This window comes from Apostichopus japonicus, chromosome 2 (assembly GCF_037975245.1).
Source record: "Apostichopus japonicus isolate 1M-3 chromosome 2, ASM3797524v1, whole genome shotgun sequence".
Taxonomy (NCBI): domain Eukaryota; kingdom Metazoa; phylum Echinodermata; class Holothuroidea; order Aspidochirotida; family Stichopodidae; genus Apostichopus; species Apostichopus japonicus.
Window position 1 is genome coordinate 457653 of NC_092562.1, and position 18235 is coordinate 475887.

At 37.5% G+C, this 18235-nt stretch overlaps 1 protein-coding gene across 5 annotated transcripts in view; it reads left to right on the forward strand.

Annotated features, from left to right (window-relative positions):
- LOC139973180 (rho GTPase-activating protein 29-like) overlaps nt 1-18235 on the forward strand; it is an 80698-nt gene that overhangs the window by 25716 nt on the left and 36747 nt on the right. For 2 of the 5 annotated variants that reach the window (XM_071979692.1, XM_071979684.1), the window contains 4 exons: nt 3537-3650; nt 5737-5953; nt 16042-16188; nt 17259-17392. In XM_071979692.1, coding sequence (XP_071835793.1) covers nt 3537-3650; nt 5737-5953; nt 16042-16188; nt 17259-17392 — 612 coding nt within the window. Of the gene's footprint in view, nt 1-490; nt 1186-3536; nt 3651-5736; nt 5954-16041; nt 16189-17258; nt 17393-18235 lie in introns of those variants that run through there. The other 3 variants (XM_071979675.1, XM_071979699.1, XM_071979708.1) reach the window with 3 other exon arrangements.

Sequence of the window (18235 nt, forward strand, 5' to 3'; positions counted from 1 at the left end):
AACTTTCTATTGAGTGTTTTGTGGTAGTTTGTGAGTTCAAATTTTGGGGGAAATTCTAGATGTGAATTTGGACTAGATTGTTTCTCTAGTGAAAATGTACTCTCTGTAAAACTGTTGGTCACAAATATTTTATCCATAACCGGTTGAAATGTCTTACGAAAAAATTCTTTTGTTTTCAGAATCTTAAATGGTGCGTAAATGATACCAATATTTGATATTGCTTTTACTACCCTCAAAGCTTTTCATTCTTTAAGGCAACTTACTCTATTTGATCTACTAAGACACATTATCCGTTCAGAATCATTTTGAAGGTGAGAATGTCCAGGTAAAAGGTTGTATTGGGAAGTTGAAAAGTATGCTCCGAATTTGGAGGCAAAAATAATGACCCTTTTATTAAGTGCATGGATCTTTCATGAATTTTAATGAGTGTTTTTACAGTTAATCAACGCCTCTGTCTTACGCAGTCCAAATGTCATTGTACATTCTACAGGTTGAGAATTTTGACACATTTCAGGCCTTTTGTGGGGTAACGTACGTGTTTCACAATAAGTGGTGGAGATGGAAAACAAATACCTTATTCCAGTCGATAGATCTAACAGCAATACTCGATATAACTCTCCGTCATCAACCTTGAAATGTGTGGAACTAAGTGACAAGCTTCTCGCTATGATTAACTCCGGGTACATCAAAAATAGCCTTTCAACGGTTTAATTGAGCTCCAAAGAGTGAGAGTAAACCTAAACATGGAAAGGAAGGTTACAATTCCATTGATGTAAGCAGATTACACTACAGTGTACACACCTACAGACAGCTATAATATAGCGGACCGTCGTCCCTGTAGGTTTTGACTTACCGGTCTGTAGTGATACTTATTTCTGTACCCATTTTCTAATTTGTTGGTGTATTTTTGATCTGGAAACTGAGAGCCAAATTTTTTATCAAAGTTTTAACCAGCGCAGCGGAGGAATCGTTTGAAAGATTCCAACATGAGAACTGCTTGTGTATGATATTTATGGTTCTTGTTGTAACGTGGAGAATTTGCCAAACTTGTTTAAACGCTCTAACTGTGCAGCAATGTCGCTGGAAGTGCCGAGTCTAAACGTAAGGGCACTGTTGTCGTCGCCGTTATCATTTCGTAAAAGATTGGCGCCACCGAGGATAGTCGTGGAGTATTCCTCGGGCGAGGTAAGTCTGTAACACGGGTACAAGTTAAATTCAAAATGTATATTGATACACTGTAGAGCAAAGGGTGATATATGTTCATGCAGCTACTGTAACAAAGAAAATGATCTTGTGGAGACAGTGAAATTTTGCAGCCAGTCAGCGGGCCTCAACACTGATATAAAGGATGTGCATACTCCCAGAAAGAACATGGAAACAATGACATTACTTGGGAAATTATAAACAGAAATTAAGGTCTACATCAATGGGCATTATCCATCAGTTTTAATATGCTGTTGAAATATCCTATCACAAATATAGACCCAAAGTACTGTATTAAACTGTAAAGCCATGCTTTTCCATGCTATTAGTATACCATACGGCTGCATTTTAAGGCTTTCAAAATCAGCTCCCAGCTGTGGGGGCAATTTGCCCATGTTGCGCATTTGTGGATCACTTTGGGCCACACTTTTCCAACTGTGCACTAGAGGGCATAACCTATAGGCCAACATCAAAATAGAGTGTACTCTTTCAAATCATAACTTTGGGATTCATAGAGTTTTTGTGATAATTCAATAAAATTTGTGTATACATTTAAGTTTGCTTCCTGTACATCCATTGCTGGGGTGTCTCAAAATGATAAAAGATCTTTTCTCTGCCAGTTTGCTGAGAAGTATTGAAATGACGTTCTGATACGAGCGAGCGTAACAATGATCATTTGTTGCAAAACGTTGAGTCGTCAAGATCAATAAATTTTAAAGCGATGACATTACGTAAATGAGCATTTATCATTTTGTAACACAATTTTGAGTTCTTCACTGTTATGTATGATTTTATTTATTTAATTTATGTAATTAACTGAACAATTAATCCTTTTGTTGAAAAGGGCTAGTGCTGTATTTGCAAGAAAACAAATCTGAACATATTGATGGCTCCTTACTGTAATTTCCATATTTACTTTGCTCCTTGCTTACCTGTCTCCTCACAACCTTAGCACCACGTTTCTACCCGGTTTGGATTGTCCTGGTAACCTTTTAACACTGCCCTCTATGACCGGCCCCTCCAGTCATTGTCCTCTCTTCCTTCTCATTCTACCATTCAAAGTGTCTATGTACAAGTGATTTCCATATCTCTCACACAACATGACACTTTTGCTAAAACCATTTCTAAACCATGTATTGACATGTATTGACATACACTCCATCAGAAGTAAGCTTGTCTGTTGTTAATGAAAGTAATGTAGTATTTATGTTTTTTTTCTGGCAATGTTCTGTTGTACCATTACATTGGTAATCTCTCACCTGTCTTCACACAACTGCAGCACTCTGACTTTACTGCTCCATCTGTAGCAATCTGGTAATTCCAGATGCATAAACACATCTTCTCTCTTTGATACCCTCATATGGCCATTAATTGCCACTCAGCTCTGTCTTCCTCATGCAGGACACCATCTGGTTTATAGGACAAAAAGAACATGTATCCATTGTTGGATTCATTTTTTTCAGATCTCATGGGCTCTTAATATATGTTTCTTGAGATTTAATTACATAGTTGTATGTGAAATTTTGAAAGAAACATGTATTTAGTATTAAACACAATTGTTGTTTAGAATGATGTGACAAGTGAATGTGTTCTTGAAAATTTAAAATAGGGATAATTCCCCCCCCCCCTTCTGTTTAATCGTGATTAATCTTGTCAATACATAGCTATGGAATGCAAAAAGGGCAAACATATTTCGTTGTCTAAACTAAGTTTGTTGTTGTCTAAACTAAGTTTGTTGTTGTTGTCTAAACTAAAGTAGTTGCTGCTGTTTTATCATGCTGTTAGACAACGAAATAAATTTGCCCTTTTTGCGTTCCATGCATAGCACATGAGTTGATAACAGTCAGAAGATCTGACCACAACTGTGGTATTTTGTCTAGTTATCTTTCCTGTTAGCCCAGTCTAACATTTTCACGTAAAATACACTACAAATAAAAAAGTACGGAACTGAGCTTTCTGTAACTTAAATATAGTATGTATTCTCCCTCCACACTTTTGAGAGAGATTGCTGCATGCATGGTTTAATTGCACCTTTTTTAATTAATTAATCTCATTGTATAATTGGTTTCCTTTCTATTTGACAATCGATGCACACAGTCATGCCTCTACGTGATGACCAACTCGCAATAAACTTGACTAAATTTTCCTCCATTAATTAATCCAATTAATCTAATTTACCAATCTCATTGCACACCTGCGCAAAATCTGCTTTTACCCTATCCTATACCAAGGCTGTACAGACGTATGTGCCACCTGTGTATGATTCAAAATTGTTATATATAAATCAGTATATATAAATATATTTTTGTTGTTGTCTCTTTTGTTTACGATAGGAGCAGGAAGGGGAATTGATGAGGAGAAGTAATGGTGATATCACATCACCTGGCCTGTCCCCTGGATTCTCATCGCAAGGCATAGAGGTCACAATGAGGCACAAGGGATCAAAGGTACAGTAAAGCACTGTAATTTTACCCTGGATATGACATAATCCAAGTGAATGCTTTGTCATATCCAGAAACGCATGTACAGGCATACTGTACATTATGTGTGCTTTTAATTCAGCAGAGCAGAACAGCCATCTATTACTTTTTGATGTTCAGTTTGTTTATTCCTTCTTTTTTTTTGCTTCAAATATAATACAAAACAAACGTTTTGTACAGGACCAGCATTTAGAATATGTTGATATTGACATAGTGATTCATATAATCGCAGTTATTGTTCTTTGCTTTATAATATATAATGATACGTTCATTATGAGACCCAGACCTTGTTAGGTTACTTCAGATATTGCAGAATTGTGGAGATTTGAGAGAGAATTTTTCTTCACAGCTGCAGTATACCTGCATGTATGTGTAACTATTGTATCAGTATAATTCACATGCTACAGTACAGTATGTAGCAATTATGAAGTTGACAAAGGTTTAATTGTTTCTCATACTACTGGAAATAAAAAGGTATGTTTCTTTGTACATGAAAATTGAAAATATCAACAAAGCATTTGCGGAACAGTTTTTGGTTTCGATGATAATTGTAACCTATGCATTCAATGATGGCATATGTGTGTGTGTGTGAGTGTGTGTGTGAGTGCATTGGTGATGCCCATGTGTGTATATATATCTATGTATATACATACATATTTATATATATTTTAATTATTTTCCTTCCCAATTGATAAACCTAATTGCATTAACTTTACTTACCCTCTTCGAAAAGCATAGTCATGAAACAGGAATTTTTTCATAACGTAATATTAATACTTTGTTATCGTAATGGTAATTTCCTGATAGTCTCAACCCATAATTTAAAGATTAAAGGGTTAAATTTACAAAATTAATACTGAATATTAAAAAAGGGTCACGAAAGGTTAGCTAATTGATGATGTCAAGATAGATTATAGTGTGACAAGGCAAACAGAGTCGCTGATGACTATGTCTGACTTCTGTGTTTGTAAACAGCACAGGATGTTTAAGGTGCTTGTTTTGACAGTGATTTCCAAAATCGGGATATATTCTTTGCATGTCATCATTTCATATTCAGTAATTTAATACTTTGTTATAGAATTACTTTCCCTGTATTTTTCTGGCATAAATCCACCCAGGTATTCCATTGAAGTAGACTATTTTGACTCACAATTTAGTGGATTGTGTGCTATAGTAGATCTGCTATACTCTACATTCATTAGCATTTCTATAACGCATGTGTAGTATAGCATGGATAAATTATTCCTGAATCCCTGGCATTTTCATTCTTATAATATTTAACAAAGATCAACCCATTAGGTAATTTTGTTAAAAACTTCATTAATCTGTATCTTTCACAACCACTACAGTATAATTCTCTTTTTAATACTCTGTACGGTGTGCTATTGGGTGGTGCATACATATGTCCCTTCCTTGGTTTGTAGCAGCATACTTTCTACAATTAGTCTCCAAAGATAAACTTGTGATCATTTCATTCAGTCCCCTCCTTCTTACTTCCAGTCTTCATATATACAAACAACTTTCCCCAATATACACCTAACCTAAAGATATGCAAATTGGTAACATTTTTACCCTTCCACCACCTCTGGGGCGCCACCCCTGCACACCTTCTTCCTTCCTAATTTTACCATTCAAAATTACTTAGGTGTACACCTTTGTGTCATTCCCCTCCTTCACATCCAAGTTCGCTCAAGACATATTTGTAGGAAATATCACGCACTCTTTTTATATAATTTGCACCATGGTATACCTATATCGAGTACCTTTACTTTAATATCCTAATTGCTCCACTATTCAGTTACAAAACTTTACATAGATTAAAACTATGTGTTTACTTCGCTCCTCGCTTACCTGTCTCCCCACAACCTTAGCACTCTCATTCTTCCGTGCCTGCATGGAATGAATTGTTAACCTTTTAACACTCTGCACCCTCTATGGCCAACCCCTCCGAACCGTCACTGCTCTTCCTTTTCAATCTACCACCAAAAATGCCTGCATCGTCCGTTTTCTGTGCGGATTCTTATTCGAGCTATTTATTATCTTTCTTTAAAAGGGTAAACGTCATTCCAGTGGCTTTGATAGACCAAACAGCATCGCCTCCATCTCGGGCTGCTATAAGCACTCCAAGTACAACTCCATGACCAGTCTGAATTCAGAGGTCATAGATACCCAGTACATCAACCAGGAGGAGATCATGCAACTCACCAAAGATGTACGCAAGTTCTCGGAATCTCTCACCCAGCTACGAGACATTTTCACCGACGAAGAAGGTGAGCATGCTCTGCCAATCTTTGGTTTCACTGTCGATGTGGCTGTTTTCATTTCATCCTGAAAATATGAATAGGGTTTCACGCCATATTATAAGAGGAATTACGACATCATATGCTGACAAATTGGCAATATGCTTTCAGAAAAGAGTTTTAAATACCCGTACCTCCCAGATGGAGGGAAATTTCCCGAGATATGCATGGGAGTTTGTTCATCAAACAGATATCTTTGATAATTACGCTAAAACTGATGGTTAGGTTTTCTTGGTTACCATTCACCAGTACCATAGCTTGGTGTTTGTATGTCTGAATTTGACTGACCAGTAGTTACATGATAGCCAATATGCTAGGCATATTAAACCTGACTGCATGCTTTAATTTAGCTCAACAACCTGAACGGATGGAGTCATCCTCACTCTGTTGGACGACAAATTGTAAGTTCTTTTCAATACTTGGAAAGGTTATTATCCCCGATCAATTTTTTTTTGGAAGCGATTTGGAACAATCAGTGTTTGATACACCATGCTAAGCAGTCGCTATGCTAAAAGTAAGAAGACTGATTATATGGACAGAATATTTTCTATGGCATCTTTTTTGAGGATCCAGTGTCATTCACCAAGTTTTACTGATTGAAGTAGGTATCAATTCCACTACATCCATGGAAGACATTGTCAGATTGGAGACAGTAGAAAGTTTTGGATCAATAGTTGGAGTTGATTGAAGCAGCTTGGACACTTCATTCCAGTCGCACCATTCATTGTATCCAACTTTGAAAGCTATTTCTTATTTTTTTTGGAGAGGGGGGGGGAGAGAGGAGGAGAAGAAGCCACTCTCTTGCTCATTAGACCGTGATATCTTCCTAACCCTTTGAAAGGAACTCTCTTTCAACTTGATTGGCATAAGTGAGGGGTTTAACCGCCTTCTTGACGTGACCACCATTGATCTATTTGAGGGAAGCAGGTAAAAGGACTTTCCAAAAAATATTGATTAATCTCAATTCAAAAGCCTTCAAGAAAAACGTGCGCATCAGGGGCTTGAAAATCAATTTGCATCCCGTAGTGATGTTCATGGATCTGAGAAACATTTCATCGTGGTGAGGGGTTCATGTTTTTGTTTGGTCTGTTTTTTGCATAGAATGGAACTTTTTGACATTTTAGTGAATTATTGTTACCCTGCGCTCTCTATCCATTTTTTATCATATTTGACTCATAGTTTTCCAAAAATTCCGTGTCTTCTGTTACATCACTGTTCCATGAGTAGGTTAGTTTAAAAGAAAAAGTATCTACCCATCATCTCTAAAAAGGGAGGATTAAATTGAAATGAATAACACAATCTGAAATCAATAAATCATGGGTTTAAATTTCTCAAGTTGGACTGCATCAGGTCACACAGACGGCAGAAAAAGTTTGTGTCGTTTTACTAGCGAACAGTATCAAAGGAAATCGTCAAACGGGATTGACGATCATACTTTTAGTGCATCATGACCTTGCTCTTGTTGACTATAGGGGTGACAATTAAGTCTTCCAGATGCACTCCTACGGGGCATCGTCTTTGCTGCAAGGAGAATCATTCCGCCATTAAAACCTGTTTTGACTCTTCCTCAGGCCAGAATTTGCTGAGTAAATCAGACATGTTTAACAGTCCTATTCACACTCAAGTGTTATCTTGTTATAACTCTTCTAAACCAACAGACATGGCACACACACACAAGTTCCTTCAGTACCCATGGCAACAGATTGGTATCTTCACTCTGGATCAAACGGTCTTTAATTAGTCACGAGGCGTGCCTGTTGATGTGTTGTTGATAATGTTAGTTTGAATGGAAGGGGACTGTCCTACACACATTGTCCACTGCGTGGGTTAAAAATAAAGGGTTACTGGCTCTTTTATATAAGAATTAAGTGAATAAATAGTGGAGTGTACATATATGAACAAAGTGTTTTCCCTTTTGTCGGAGGGAAATGTTTCGCAGGCATTCGATGCGATCGCAAATGCATGAGAGATAATATAGCAAGAATGAGCGAAAGTTTAGCCTGGCGGTAAGAACAATGAAATAGGCGTCTAAGGGGTTCTTTGTGGACGCTGGATAGGGCTGTGTAGATTGGGAGTCTGGGACTTGGTTTAACTAAAGGATGATCTCTGTGTGTTGTAATGATGTGGAGGATTAAGTGGAAGACCATCTGGTAGAGAAGAATGAATAAATTTGTTCCACGAGTATATAAACCCTCACGACCACTTCACTCTTACCCAGCAAATGTGCATCTGCTTAGAGAAGCTAGTGTAAAAAACAAAGTCAGGAAAATTATTTTCTCTAGTTAGCATATAGATCTGTATATATAGCATAGTGACAGGTTTAACCAATCCGATTTTAAATTCATTTATGCATTGGTACAATTTACGTCACTCCTCTCATACAGTTACTGTCTTCATTCAACATTTGTACTTTCCCATCTACCTAAGCTACATGACTGGAAACAGCTTAGCACCTCCTTCCAAAATCTATCATTCAGATGTGAAACCATACTTAAATTTTCAGCCGACTGTGTCTATCACTTTCTTACCCTTTGGTGATGGTCTTCTTGTACTCTTCCATCATCTGGTCTCATTCTCAACTCTGTCACCTTTTTACGAAGCACTGTAGAAGTATCCTGTACGTTTTCATACATTGGTACATATTCAACTGTACCGTAGATATAGCTAAACATGCAGTAGAATCTTACATGCTTTGTCTGAGACCATGCGTAACAAAACAACAATGGTCATAATCAAAACAGATATTTTGTTGGCACGTCACAAAACAGAGAATTTTGAACATAACTGTGTATAATAGTCACCTCACCTTCAGTGTAGCTGTAAAACTTATATAATTTCCCTAACATTACAGTTCAATGGCCTTATCATATGTCACATGTCTGTACATAGTTAACTTCTCAACATATTCAAGGGTTTCTACAACAGGTTGCGAAATGTTCTGTATTACAAGTATCAAATTTATATGATATTCTAATGTAATTTGTGTAATGAAAAGTGTAATACCAGCACACTGTCAGAATGTGATCTGGAGATTGAGCTCATGGGTGGAGTGTTTGGAGATGCATACATACCGCAATACTGTAAACAATCCCCCCAAATATAAATTTAATACTTACTTCACTGAACAGTCAGCCAAATAACATCAAGCAAGAATCCAAAATGAAATATTTTAAATATTGATGGATCTGTCTCATACATACAGTCACATGATATACATTTGATGTTACATTTGATGTTATATCTTACTTAAAATTCATATCTGTAAATGCTAAATCCTACTGAATATTCATTCATAAGTCAACTGAATGTGTTTTATTATGTTCAAAAGACATGGCAAGGAAGATTTAAAGAAAGCTGTTGCTTATGTTGATTCCCTTTATTTACACTGTGGTTTCCTTGAAGCTTTTGCTGAGTACACCCTATACGTTTTTACTGTTGTTCTTTTGATTATAACATAAACTGTGTTTCCTGGCACAGTAGAGCTGCAAATGTTGCACAATAGTGAAGGTTTGTTATGGTTCTTTTATAATGGTAATAAAAAGAAGTTGAGGGTGCTAGGAAAACCAAACATATTCTTTAGACAGATGCTTGGATGCATAAGGAAAACAAACGGTCATAAAAAACAAATTTAGAATTGTTTGTTAACAAAGTAAAATTTAAACATTGTTAAAAGTTGTTGTTAAAAGGTTTGGTACCAATTTGAGGGGGAGGGGGGGGGAGTCTTTGGTAGGTATCTTGAAGATAGGCATACCAAATAATGTGGATTGCTTTCGACTTTGTTTTAATTTCCAATAAAGTATTTGTTCCTATGATAGGTATTTGATTGGCTATTAAACCCTGACTTAATTAATACTCCAGGAAGTGGATCACCCATAGATGATCTACAGGGTTAAGCACTGTACTGTTCTATTAAAGTATTCAAGTTTATCAAGTAATAATCTTCAAATTTATGTGATAAGTTTTCTGTGTTTAAAATTTAACTGTCAATGTTCTGTAAATTTGAGAAATATGTAGAATTACTTTTTCCCCCACTGTGAAATGGCCGAATTATATGTAAATATTACAGGTAAAACCAAAAGATATCTTTACAGCGCAGTTGCCTTGATCACATTATTAACTGTGGTGTTGCCAGATGTATAATCACAATTTAATATAAATGGGGAAAAAATCATTTCTTTGTCATGAGAAGTGCTGTGAGGTTGTTGTTTGCACATAAGCAGTAGACGTGGCAACGTTCCAGCCATTAAATTATTTTAAAAAGCATTGGCTACAGGAATGGTCAGTGTTTCCTAATTTTGAAATGAAGAAACCCTGTTGCAGGACTCTGATCTGCAAACAGTGAGCCAGGACAAAGTTCTTCAGAAAATCAGATAAAGCCAAACTTGATTCAAGGCTGCAGACATATATATTCTATTGGCAATTCTCATGGAGTATTACTTGGGAATGATAGATTCTGTGGAATGAGGAGAAAGTGTGCCACAGTCACCTGGAAGTAACTCTGTGGGGTGCAGTGGTAAAAGAAAGTCAGAGATTTGCAGACCCAGGTAGATATGGCATATAGCACATATATTTGCTTGTAAATTTATACTCAAATTCTCAAAAGCCATAAAATTTGTGATTTTCATGGCTAATATATGTATAGTACATATTACTTGTAATCTTCTACTCCCTAATTATTGTAGTGTGGGTTACTGGCCAAGTGAACGTTACTTTCATGACTGGATGTTGATACTTAGAGTTTCATATAATTTACTTCGTTCCCCACTTACCTGTCTCCCCACAACCTATGCACCGCATTCTACCGTGTCTAGAATGCCCTGGTAATCTTTTAACACTGTACACCCTCACTGGCCCTAATGGCCTTCCTTCATTTTTCACAAAAAATGAAGGAAGGCCATTAGGGCCAGTGAGGGTGTACAGTGTTAAAAGATTACCAGGGCATTCTAGACACGGTAGAATGCGGTGCATAGGTTGTGGGGAGACAGGTAAGTGGGTCACTCGTAAATATATAAACCAGTAAGTTTTATAATGTCTCTGTACATTTGCATTTTCAGAGGCTAGCTACATAGCCAATTTATTCTGAGCCTGTTACAGCGCTCACAAGTACCCCCCTCACTTTTTACATGACTCTACTCCAAGGCCTGGTGTGTTGTCCGCCCCAAAAATAACACCATTAACAAACGAAAAGTTCCACCTAATACTGCAAGCGCACTACAATAAAACGTATTTGCAGGAAAATGCAGTTCTAGTTCTTCTTGGTCATTGCCCCACTCAGGCAACCAAAATTTCTGCTGTTCTGAAAGTTTAAGGACCTACCAAGTTAACTAACTTTTTAGAGTACAATTAAATTTGTGCATGAAAGGAATTTGTTATGATGACCGTTATCCGGTGTTGGTTGAAATTCAAGCCTTGGATTTCTGGACAGTGGAATGTTCTGTTGTAAACCTTTAAAAAATCCATTTAGATTGAATAGTTCTACTGCTCACTTGTTTAGAAATCTGAATAAATGGCTGTAGCCTTCAAGGTCACAACAACAACTCCCTGGTCACAATACCCAAGTTATAAAAACACTGTATTGTAAGGGTGATGTGTAAAATATTGTGCTGTTGTACAGTAGGTCGAAACGGAAGCTAAACTTAGTACATTTTCTGAATGTTTGTGTGAGGTTGAAAGGGAGTTTTACAACAAACCCCCAACATGTAGACCTAATTTATAGTCTAATGATGCCCCAGAAAATCTCATTAAATGTCTTTAATTTTATTTCCCACCCCCCTCCCCCTCCCCCACCTCACAGACCTCCCTGTTTGAGGGTCAGCTAACATAGCCTCTCTGTAATAAAAAGCCTGGATGCACCTCTGGCCTCTCCATAAAGGTTCATCTCTACCCTAAATCAGTTGCTGTGATTTAGATTGTTCCTACCCTCCCCTCCACACCTTTGCTGGCTGTTTAGTGTTGGATGGCAATGAGTTTGTAGTAACACCACAGTTACAGTATTATAAGTACTGTCTTTTGGCAGTGCCATGCAGCATAATTACACATAATTTTGATATATCCCATTTATTACTTAGAGAGCTACGTTGTACCAATTCGTCTTGCAACTCCTTGTAATAACAAGCTTTTCAAACCAAACTGGAATGCATTTTGACATTCTTGAGCTTGTTAATGTGACCCTTGACCTACATAGCTGATTTAAAGCAATATAGGCCTATTTATAATATATATGCAGACAATTCCCTCAGGACTAACATTTATAATTTCAACACAGTACAGTGTTAAGTTTGTTTTCTAGCTACATAGTATCTCTAGAACTGTACAGTTTGTATCATCTTCAAATGGCCTTTGGGTACTGTACATATTTCATTTCATTCATTTGTTTTTTTCACATCACGGTATAATGAATAAGTCAAATAAATACGAATAACAGATGTGAAAGGAAGTGATCTCAAAACCCTTGGCTTAGCAAGTAGAAAACTCCCTGAAAAAAGAAGAAGACAAAAAAAGACCCCCCAAAAAACCCATAAACAAGAAGAGCCCCATAAATGGACCCCCCCTCCCAGATCCCTACCCCACCAAAACACCACCCCATCCTACCACCACTCTCAACCTGCCACAACCTACAAGAACACACTGGCTGTGATAAAGGTATAATTTAACGTGCTGCAAATTGCAAAAGAAGCAGTGGAACGCTTAACTTTAAAAATTATGGGAAGTTTATTCCACCACAATGAGGTAGAGCAGGAAGTGAGACTACTGTTACTACGAGAAGTTGAGTTAAGACTCTCCTAACAACCACAGAAGAACCCTGGCATATCTTTTGGAATCAAATCAAAGCTATCAGCTTTAACTAAACATATGTTTCATTGATACTGCAGGACACAACTGCACAATAATCATTTAATTACTATGGTTTCATTTTCCATTTGCACCACTCATGTTCAAAGTTTTGTTAACATTTAATTTGTCTTGAATGAATTGTGATGGGAATTCATTCTGAAAGTATGACAACTGTTATAAGGGTTTTCGATCTATATATATCTCTGAATCTATATGAACTGTAATCATTTGATCAAATATTTATTCCTTGCAAGGGAGCTCGTAGTTATTAGCCATGCCAATTGATGATGTTAAGGTAAGAACATTTGTACTAATATGCAAATTAGCCATCTATAGACATTGCAAAATTGTTGTAAGCTGTTAAGGAGACTTGATGGTTTATTTTCACCTACTCTGTCCTCTCCCTCCCCCCCCCAAAAAAAAATATGCAGCAGTAAATAACAACAAACAGCAATAGTTATTCACAGTAATGACAATCTGTTGTGACAGTCTTGTAACAACTGTAAGCATACATTTCACTTCAGTAGTCTATTTATAGCTAGGGGTGGCGGTCTTATGTTGCAAACTATGCAACCATCTCATAGTGCCATGCATGAAAAAAACTTGTAACTTAAGCGGTCACCCAGAAGTGAGGAAAAATCCGATGAAACCGTACATTTGTACAGGTCTGTACATATCCGGTCGGTCAAAGTGAATAACGATATCTGCAGAACAGAAGTAGAGAGCGCCCGGAGCAGCGAGTTCTATTTTTAAGCTCCAACAATTAACTATTAAATCGGTATCTTACATTCCTATTGTTGCACGTGTGAAACGTAAACAGCGCTGGCCATTTCAAGCTTCTGGGCTCGTTTTGGCCGAAATCTTTAGGGTTTTACAATGGGGAGTGATGCTATTCAATTAGTCTGTCAATGCAACAGGTATCAGAACTATTGATCTGACCGGCTAACATGAATACAGACGGACAATCTTCAGTGCAAATTGACATTGTTGATGAATAGTGTACAGTTGCTCTAGGGTAATCGGGGACATTCCAAAGGCTAGGTGAGATGTTAGACAATGGGATCTGGGCACCCCTTGTGAACGAGGTATATACTGTATTGATTGTTTTGATAAGAAGTTTAGAATGGGCAAACTTGGGCAAACGACACCTGCAGGTTTTCCAGCTGTTTAATGTATTCAATTGCCATTCATGATATAGTGCTATTACATGTTTATAATTTATCATACTACATGTTTATAATTTATCATTTGTAATTAATGTTGTGAAAAGCACTTTTTGATTTGGAAATTATCAGGAATGGTGAAAATACTTCTAGCCTCCACAGGGATTTGAATCATGGCCCACTCTGAATGTGTGGGGTGGACCACTGTACCATACTGGCTTGTGCATGGCATAATGGATGTTATATGTATAGTAGGTGGGTCAAAGTGCAGGGTCGACCCCTGTACCATACTGGCTTTTGCATAGCGTACCTGATGTTATATAGCACGCTGGTCAAAGTGGGGTTGACCCTTGTGCCGTACTAGCTTTGTGCATAGCCAATATGGATGATATATGTTAGTGCGTGGGTCAAAGTGGGGTTGACCCCTGTATCCTACTGGCTTGTGCATGGCATACTGGATGTTATACATGTGGGTCAAAGTGGGATCGACCCCTGTGCCGTACTGGCTTGTGCATGGCATACTGGATGTTATATACGTGGGTTAAAGTGGGGTTGACTCCTGTACAGTAATGGCTTGTGCATAGCATACTGGATGTAATATGTCTAGTATGTGGGTCAAAGTGCAGGGTCCACCCCTGTGTCAATCTGGCTTGTGTATAGCATAATGGATGTTATGTACGTCAGTACGTGGGTTAAAGTAGGGTCGACTCCTGTTACAGTAATGGCTTGTGCATAGCATACTGGATGTAATATGTCTAGTATGTGGGTCAAAGTGGGTTTGACCCCTGTGCTGTACTGGCTTGTGCATAGCATACTGGATGTAATATGTCTAGTATGTGGGTCAAAGTGGGGTTGACCCCTGTGCCGCACTGGCTTGTGCATGGCATACTAGATGTTGTATGTGGGTCAAAGTGGGATTGACCGTCGACCAAACTGGCTCATGCACAGCATACTGGTTGTTATAGTACGCTTCAAAGTGTGAAGTTGACCCCTGTACCGTACCATACCGTTTTGTTTGTGGATTTCTTCCTATCTTCAATTCTCTCGGAACCCGTCTGCTTTTTGCCTTTTCCCACCTGAGTAGCAAATGTAGAAACAGTCTCCAAAGAGATTCCATTCCATAATACTTATGTCTGGACGTCATAACCCTCTGGGCTATAGACACAGATGCAATATTCAGTCGTTTGAGATCCGTGAAGGTTGTATTTTAACATGGACTTTACCGCCCTCTATTGATAAAATTTTCTTCTCTCTGGTCCAGTTTACATACAAAACATAAACAACTCATAATTAATTTTACTACGCGGTGTAATAGTAAAAGTTACCACTGCCGTGTGCAGTTGTACTGCTTTAAAAAAAAACCTGATTTACTTGTGTGGACAAGGTAGGCTGAGGTTCTGATTGATGTCCATGTGTATATTGTAAAGTAAAAGACATCTATCAGTGACCTAATAAAGAAGGAAGATAGCAATTGATATTAACAATAATAGGGAATATTTCAGCCACTTGTAATAAAATAAAATATTTATACGAGTTTAAAGATGCTGTGAAGTGACTGATATTTTACAGTTTCCATGCAGGGTTACAAATGAAGTTAAGGGAAAAATGGTTTCTAAGAAGAATAGAACAAACTGTTTTATCAACTTTTCTTCATATTATTATAATTGTTAATTCCAATTATGGCGCATCTGTTCACAGCAATTTATTCAAACTAATTCTCACATCACCTTTCACTGTATGTATAAACATTTCCAAAGAATCATTTTGAATGGTTCACATTCAAACATTTTGGAAGGATTAAAAAAGTTTGTGTCATTCATTTTGAAATCTAACAAAGGGTACAGTCGAATGATGGAAGTGATAAACTTGCTTATGATTATAAATGTAGCCTCCCCAACTCACTGCATGCTGTATTTGATATCGTTATGAGACATATCTAACCTGCACAGTCCATTGTATGCAGTTATTATATACAGGTAATACTTTTTGCGTGCACATGGCATTATCTCTGAGTATAATATTAATTTTGTATTATTTTGGTGCCTTTTGCATTAATTACAGTAAGAGGAGATGCCACGATACAGGTAGCAGCTCACGAGAGGCTTCGGAATCTCTTGAGTACGTTGCGGGTCATCCTGCATCAGTACGCGGCCCTGAAATCGTCGGAGATCCACACGGCAGCCCTTCACCTCATAAAACAGGTCAAAGGTAATTTATACAATCAAGCAATTTATAGTAACTATTGAATTCAGATCATACAGTAGCTGTGAGATTTATCCATTTGTTCATCTGAAGAGTGGAATGAAAAAAAAACTATTTCAGGGTAATTAGATTGAACTTGCTGGTTTAAGGTTAGGGGTGGCCACCTGTCAAAGAGTGAAATAGGCCAACAAATGGGTAGGATATATTCACAGGAATAATTCAGGGTAAGCAGGTGTCTAAGAAATGAAACCAAAATCATGCCAGTACCACTTAAATTCTTCTGTTTGCTCAAAATGTGTTTGTGTCCTATAATCGTAATTGTATAATTGTTATTTTTTTGTTTTTACCTGATGAAGTTGACAAAATCAACAATATCGCAAATATCACAAAATCAAATATACCTTTCATTTTCTTCTGTCTGCTTTAGAGTATATTTGCGTACTTTAATAATAGATTGTTAAATATTTTTCTTGACCTTCTGAAGTTGACCCAAATTGACAAATGTTGAAAGAATTCAATGGGTGCATGGTCTCTGCACACATGCACAAACGTTTCGACATTGCAATACAGGACTTATCCTTTTGTGATCTTAGATACTTAGTTGTACAGTCTGTTCAATGTGATTAACATTGTAAGATCATGTAGACAATATCAGTACTACTGTCTGTCTTTCGGGTGGCAGGGGGGTGGGGGAGGGGGGAGGTGGTGAGATGTGGTATAGGATGAGAAAAGTATTGAAGAATCAAATCATAATTTGACAGTTAATTTATGTATCAGGTTACAATATTGTTTATTGTAGATATATGTAAGAGCGAAGTTAACAATGTTCACTCACCCTTTCACATAAAAAAAAATGACCAAAGGAAACTTTAGTTATTTTGTTCATAGTGGCACTGTGATATTACACATATTGGGCAAAATGACACACCTCTGACAAACGTTTGAAATGTGATGTCTCCAAAAAGAGCCCTTTTTATGGTGTGGGGGGGGGAGAGAGGAGGGTTTGTGTGTCTCTGTGACACACTGGGGATCACTATAAATATATTTTTTCATTGTGTATTCTTTCTGTCAAACAGGAATGCCCGCCAATGAGGAGATAAAAGGCAAAGATGCATTCCTAGAGGCGCTGGATCAATTAGCACTTGCGTTCAGCAATAGCGTCACAGAGTATCTGATGGGAGATGTGGAACAAAGGTTAACAGGAGCAAAGGTAAAACAAAAAATACATAACAGTGCAACAACAGATGCTTTGGGATTGTCATAGTGGCCTTAGCATCATTTGACATCATACATGACAGTGCAACAACAGATGCTTTGGGGTTGTCATAGTGGCCTTAGCATCATTCAACATCATACATGACAGTGCAACAACAGATGCTTTGGGATTGTCATAGTGGCCTTAGCATCATTTGACATCATACATGACAGTGCAACAACAGATGCTTTGGGGTTGTCATAGTGGCCTCATAGCCCCATAACAGTGTGCGATTCCTGGGTTAGATTTCTTCAAGTGGCGCAGTTAATGTTTTGTATGGTGTTAAGACTGATTGATGTCTTTTAACTTGGGAAACCATTTGTGAGCAACATTTAGATAATTTCTATAAATCACCCATTGTTGGTGCTGTGAGGCATTTCCTCCCCCTCCCCCTCACCCACTCCCCAAGCATGGGGTGTGAATCGGATATGACTATATGGTCAAAGCAAGTTCATACCCAAATCGAGAGCTGTATTCTGAGATGGTCAATTAAATATTTTTCATCTGACAGTACTGACCATTTATGAAAGCTGTTTGCCTCTAAGGAATCACCAACACAAACTGCAGTCATATGTCAAAAATTGAACAGAATCGCAAAAGTTACATAGTTTTTAGCGACCATATCTCGTCACGTTACCATTCACTTGACTGCAAGTCTCTTTATGTTGTTTAATCATCCTTTTAACTTGTTCTTTGAAAGTGTAGTACTCAGCAGAAAATGTCACCCGAGTTTAATTAATCAAATTCTATGTTAATGGCAGATTTGTTCAAGTTTTATCAACCTACCTCCTTATTTTA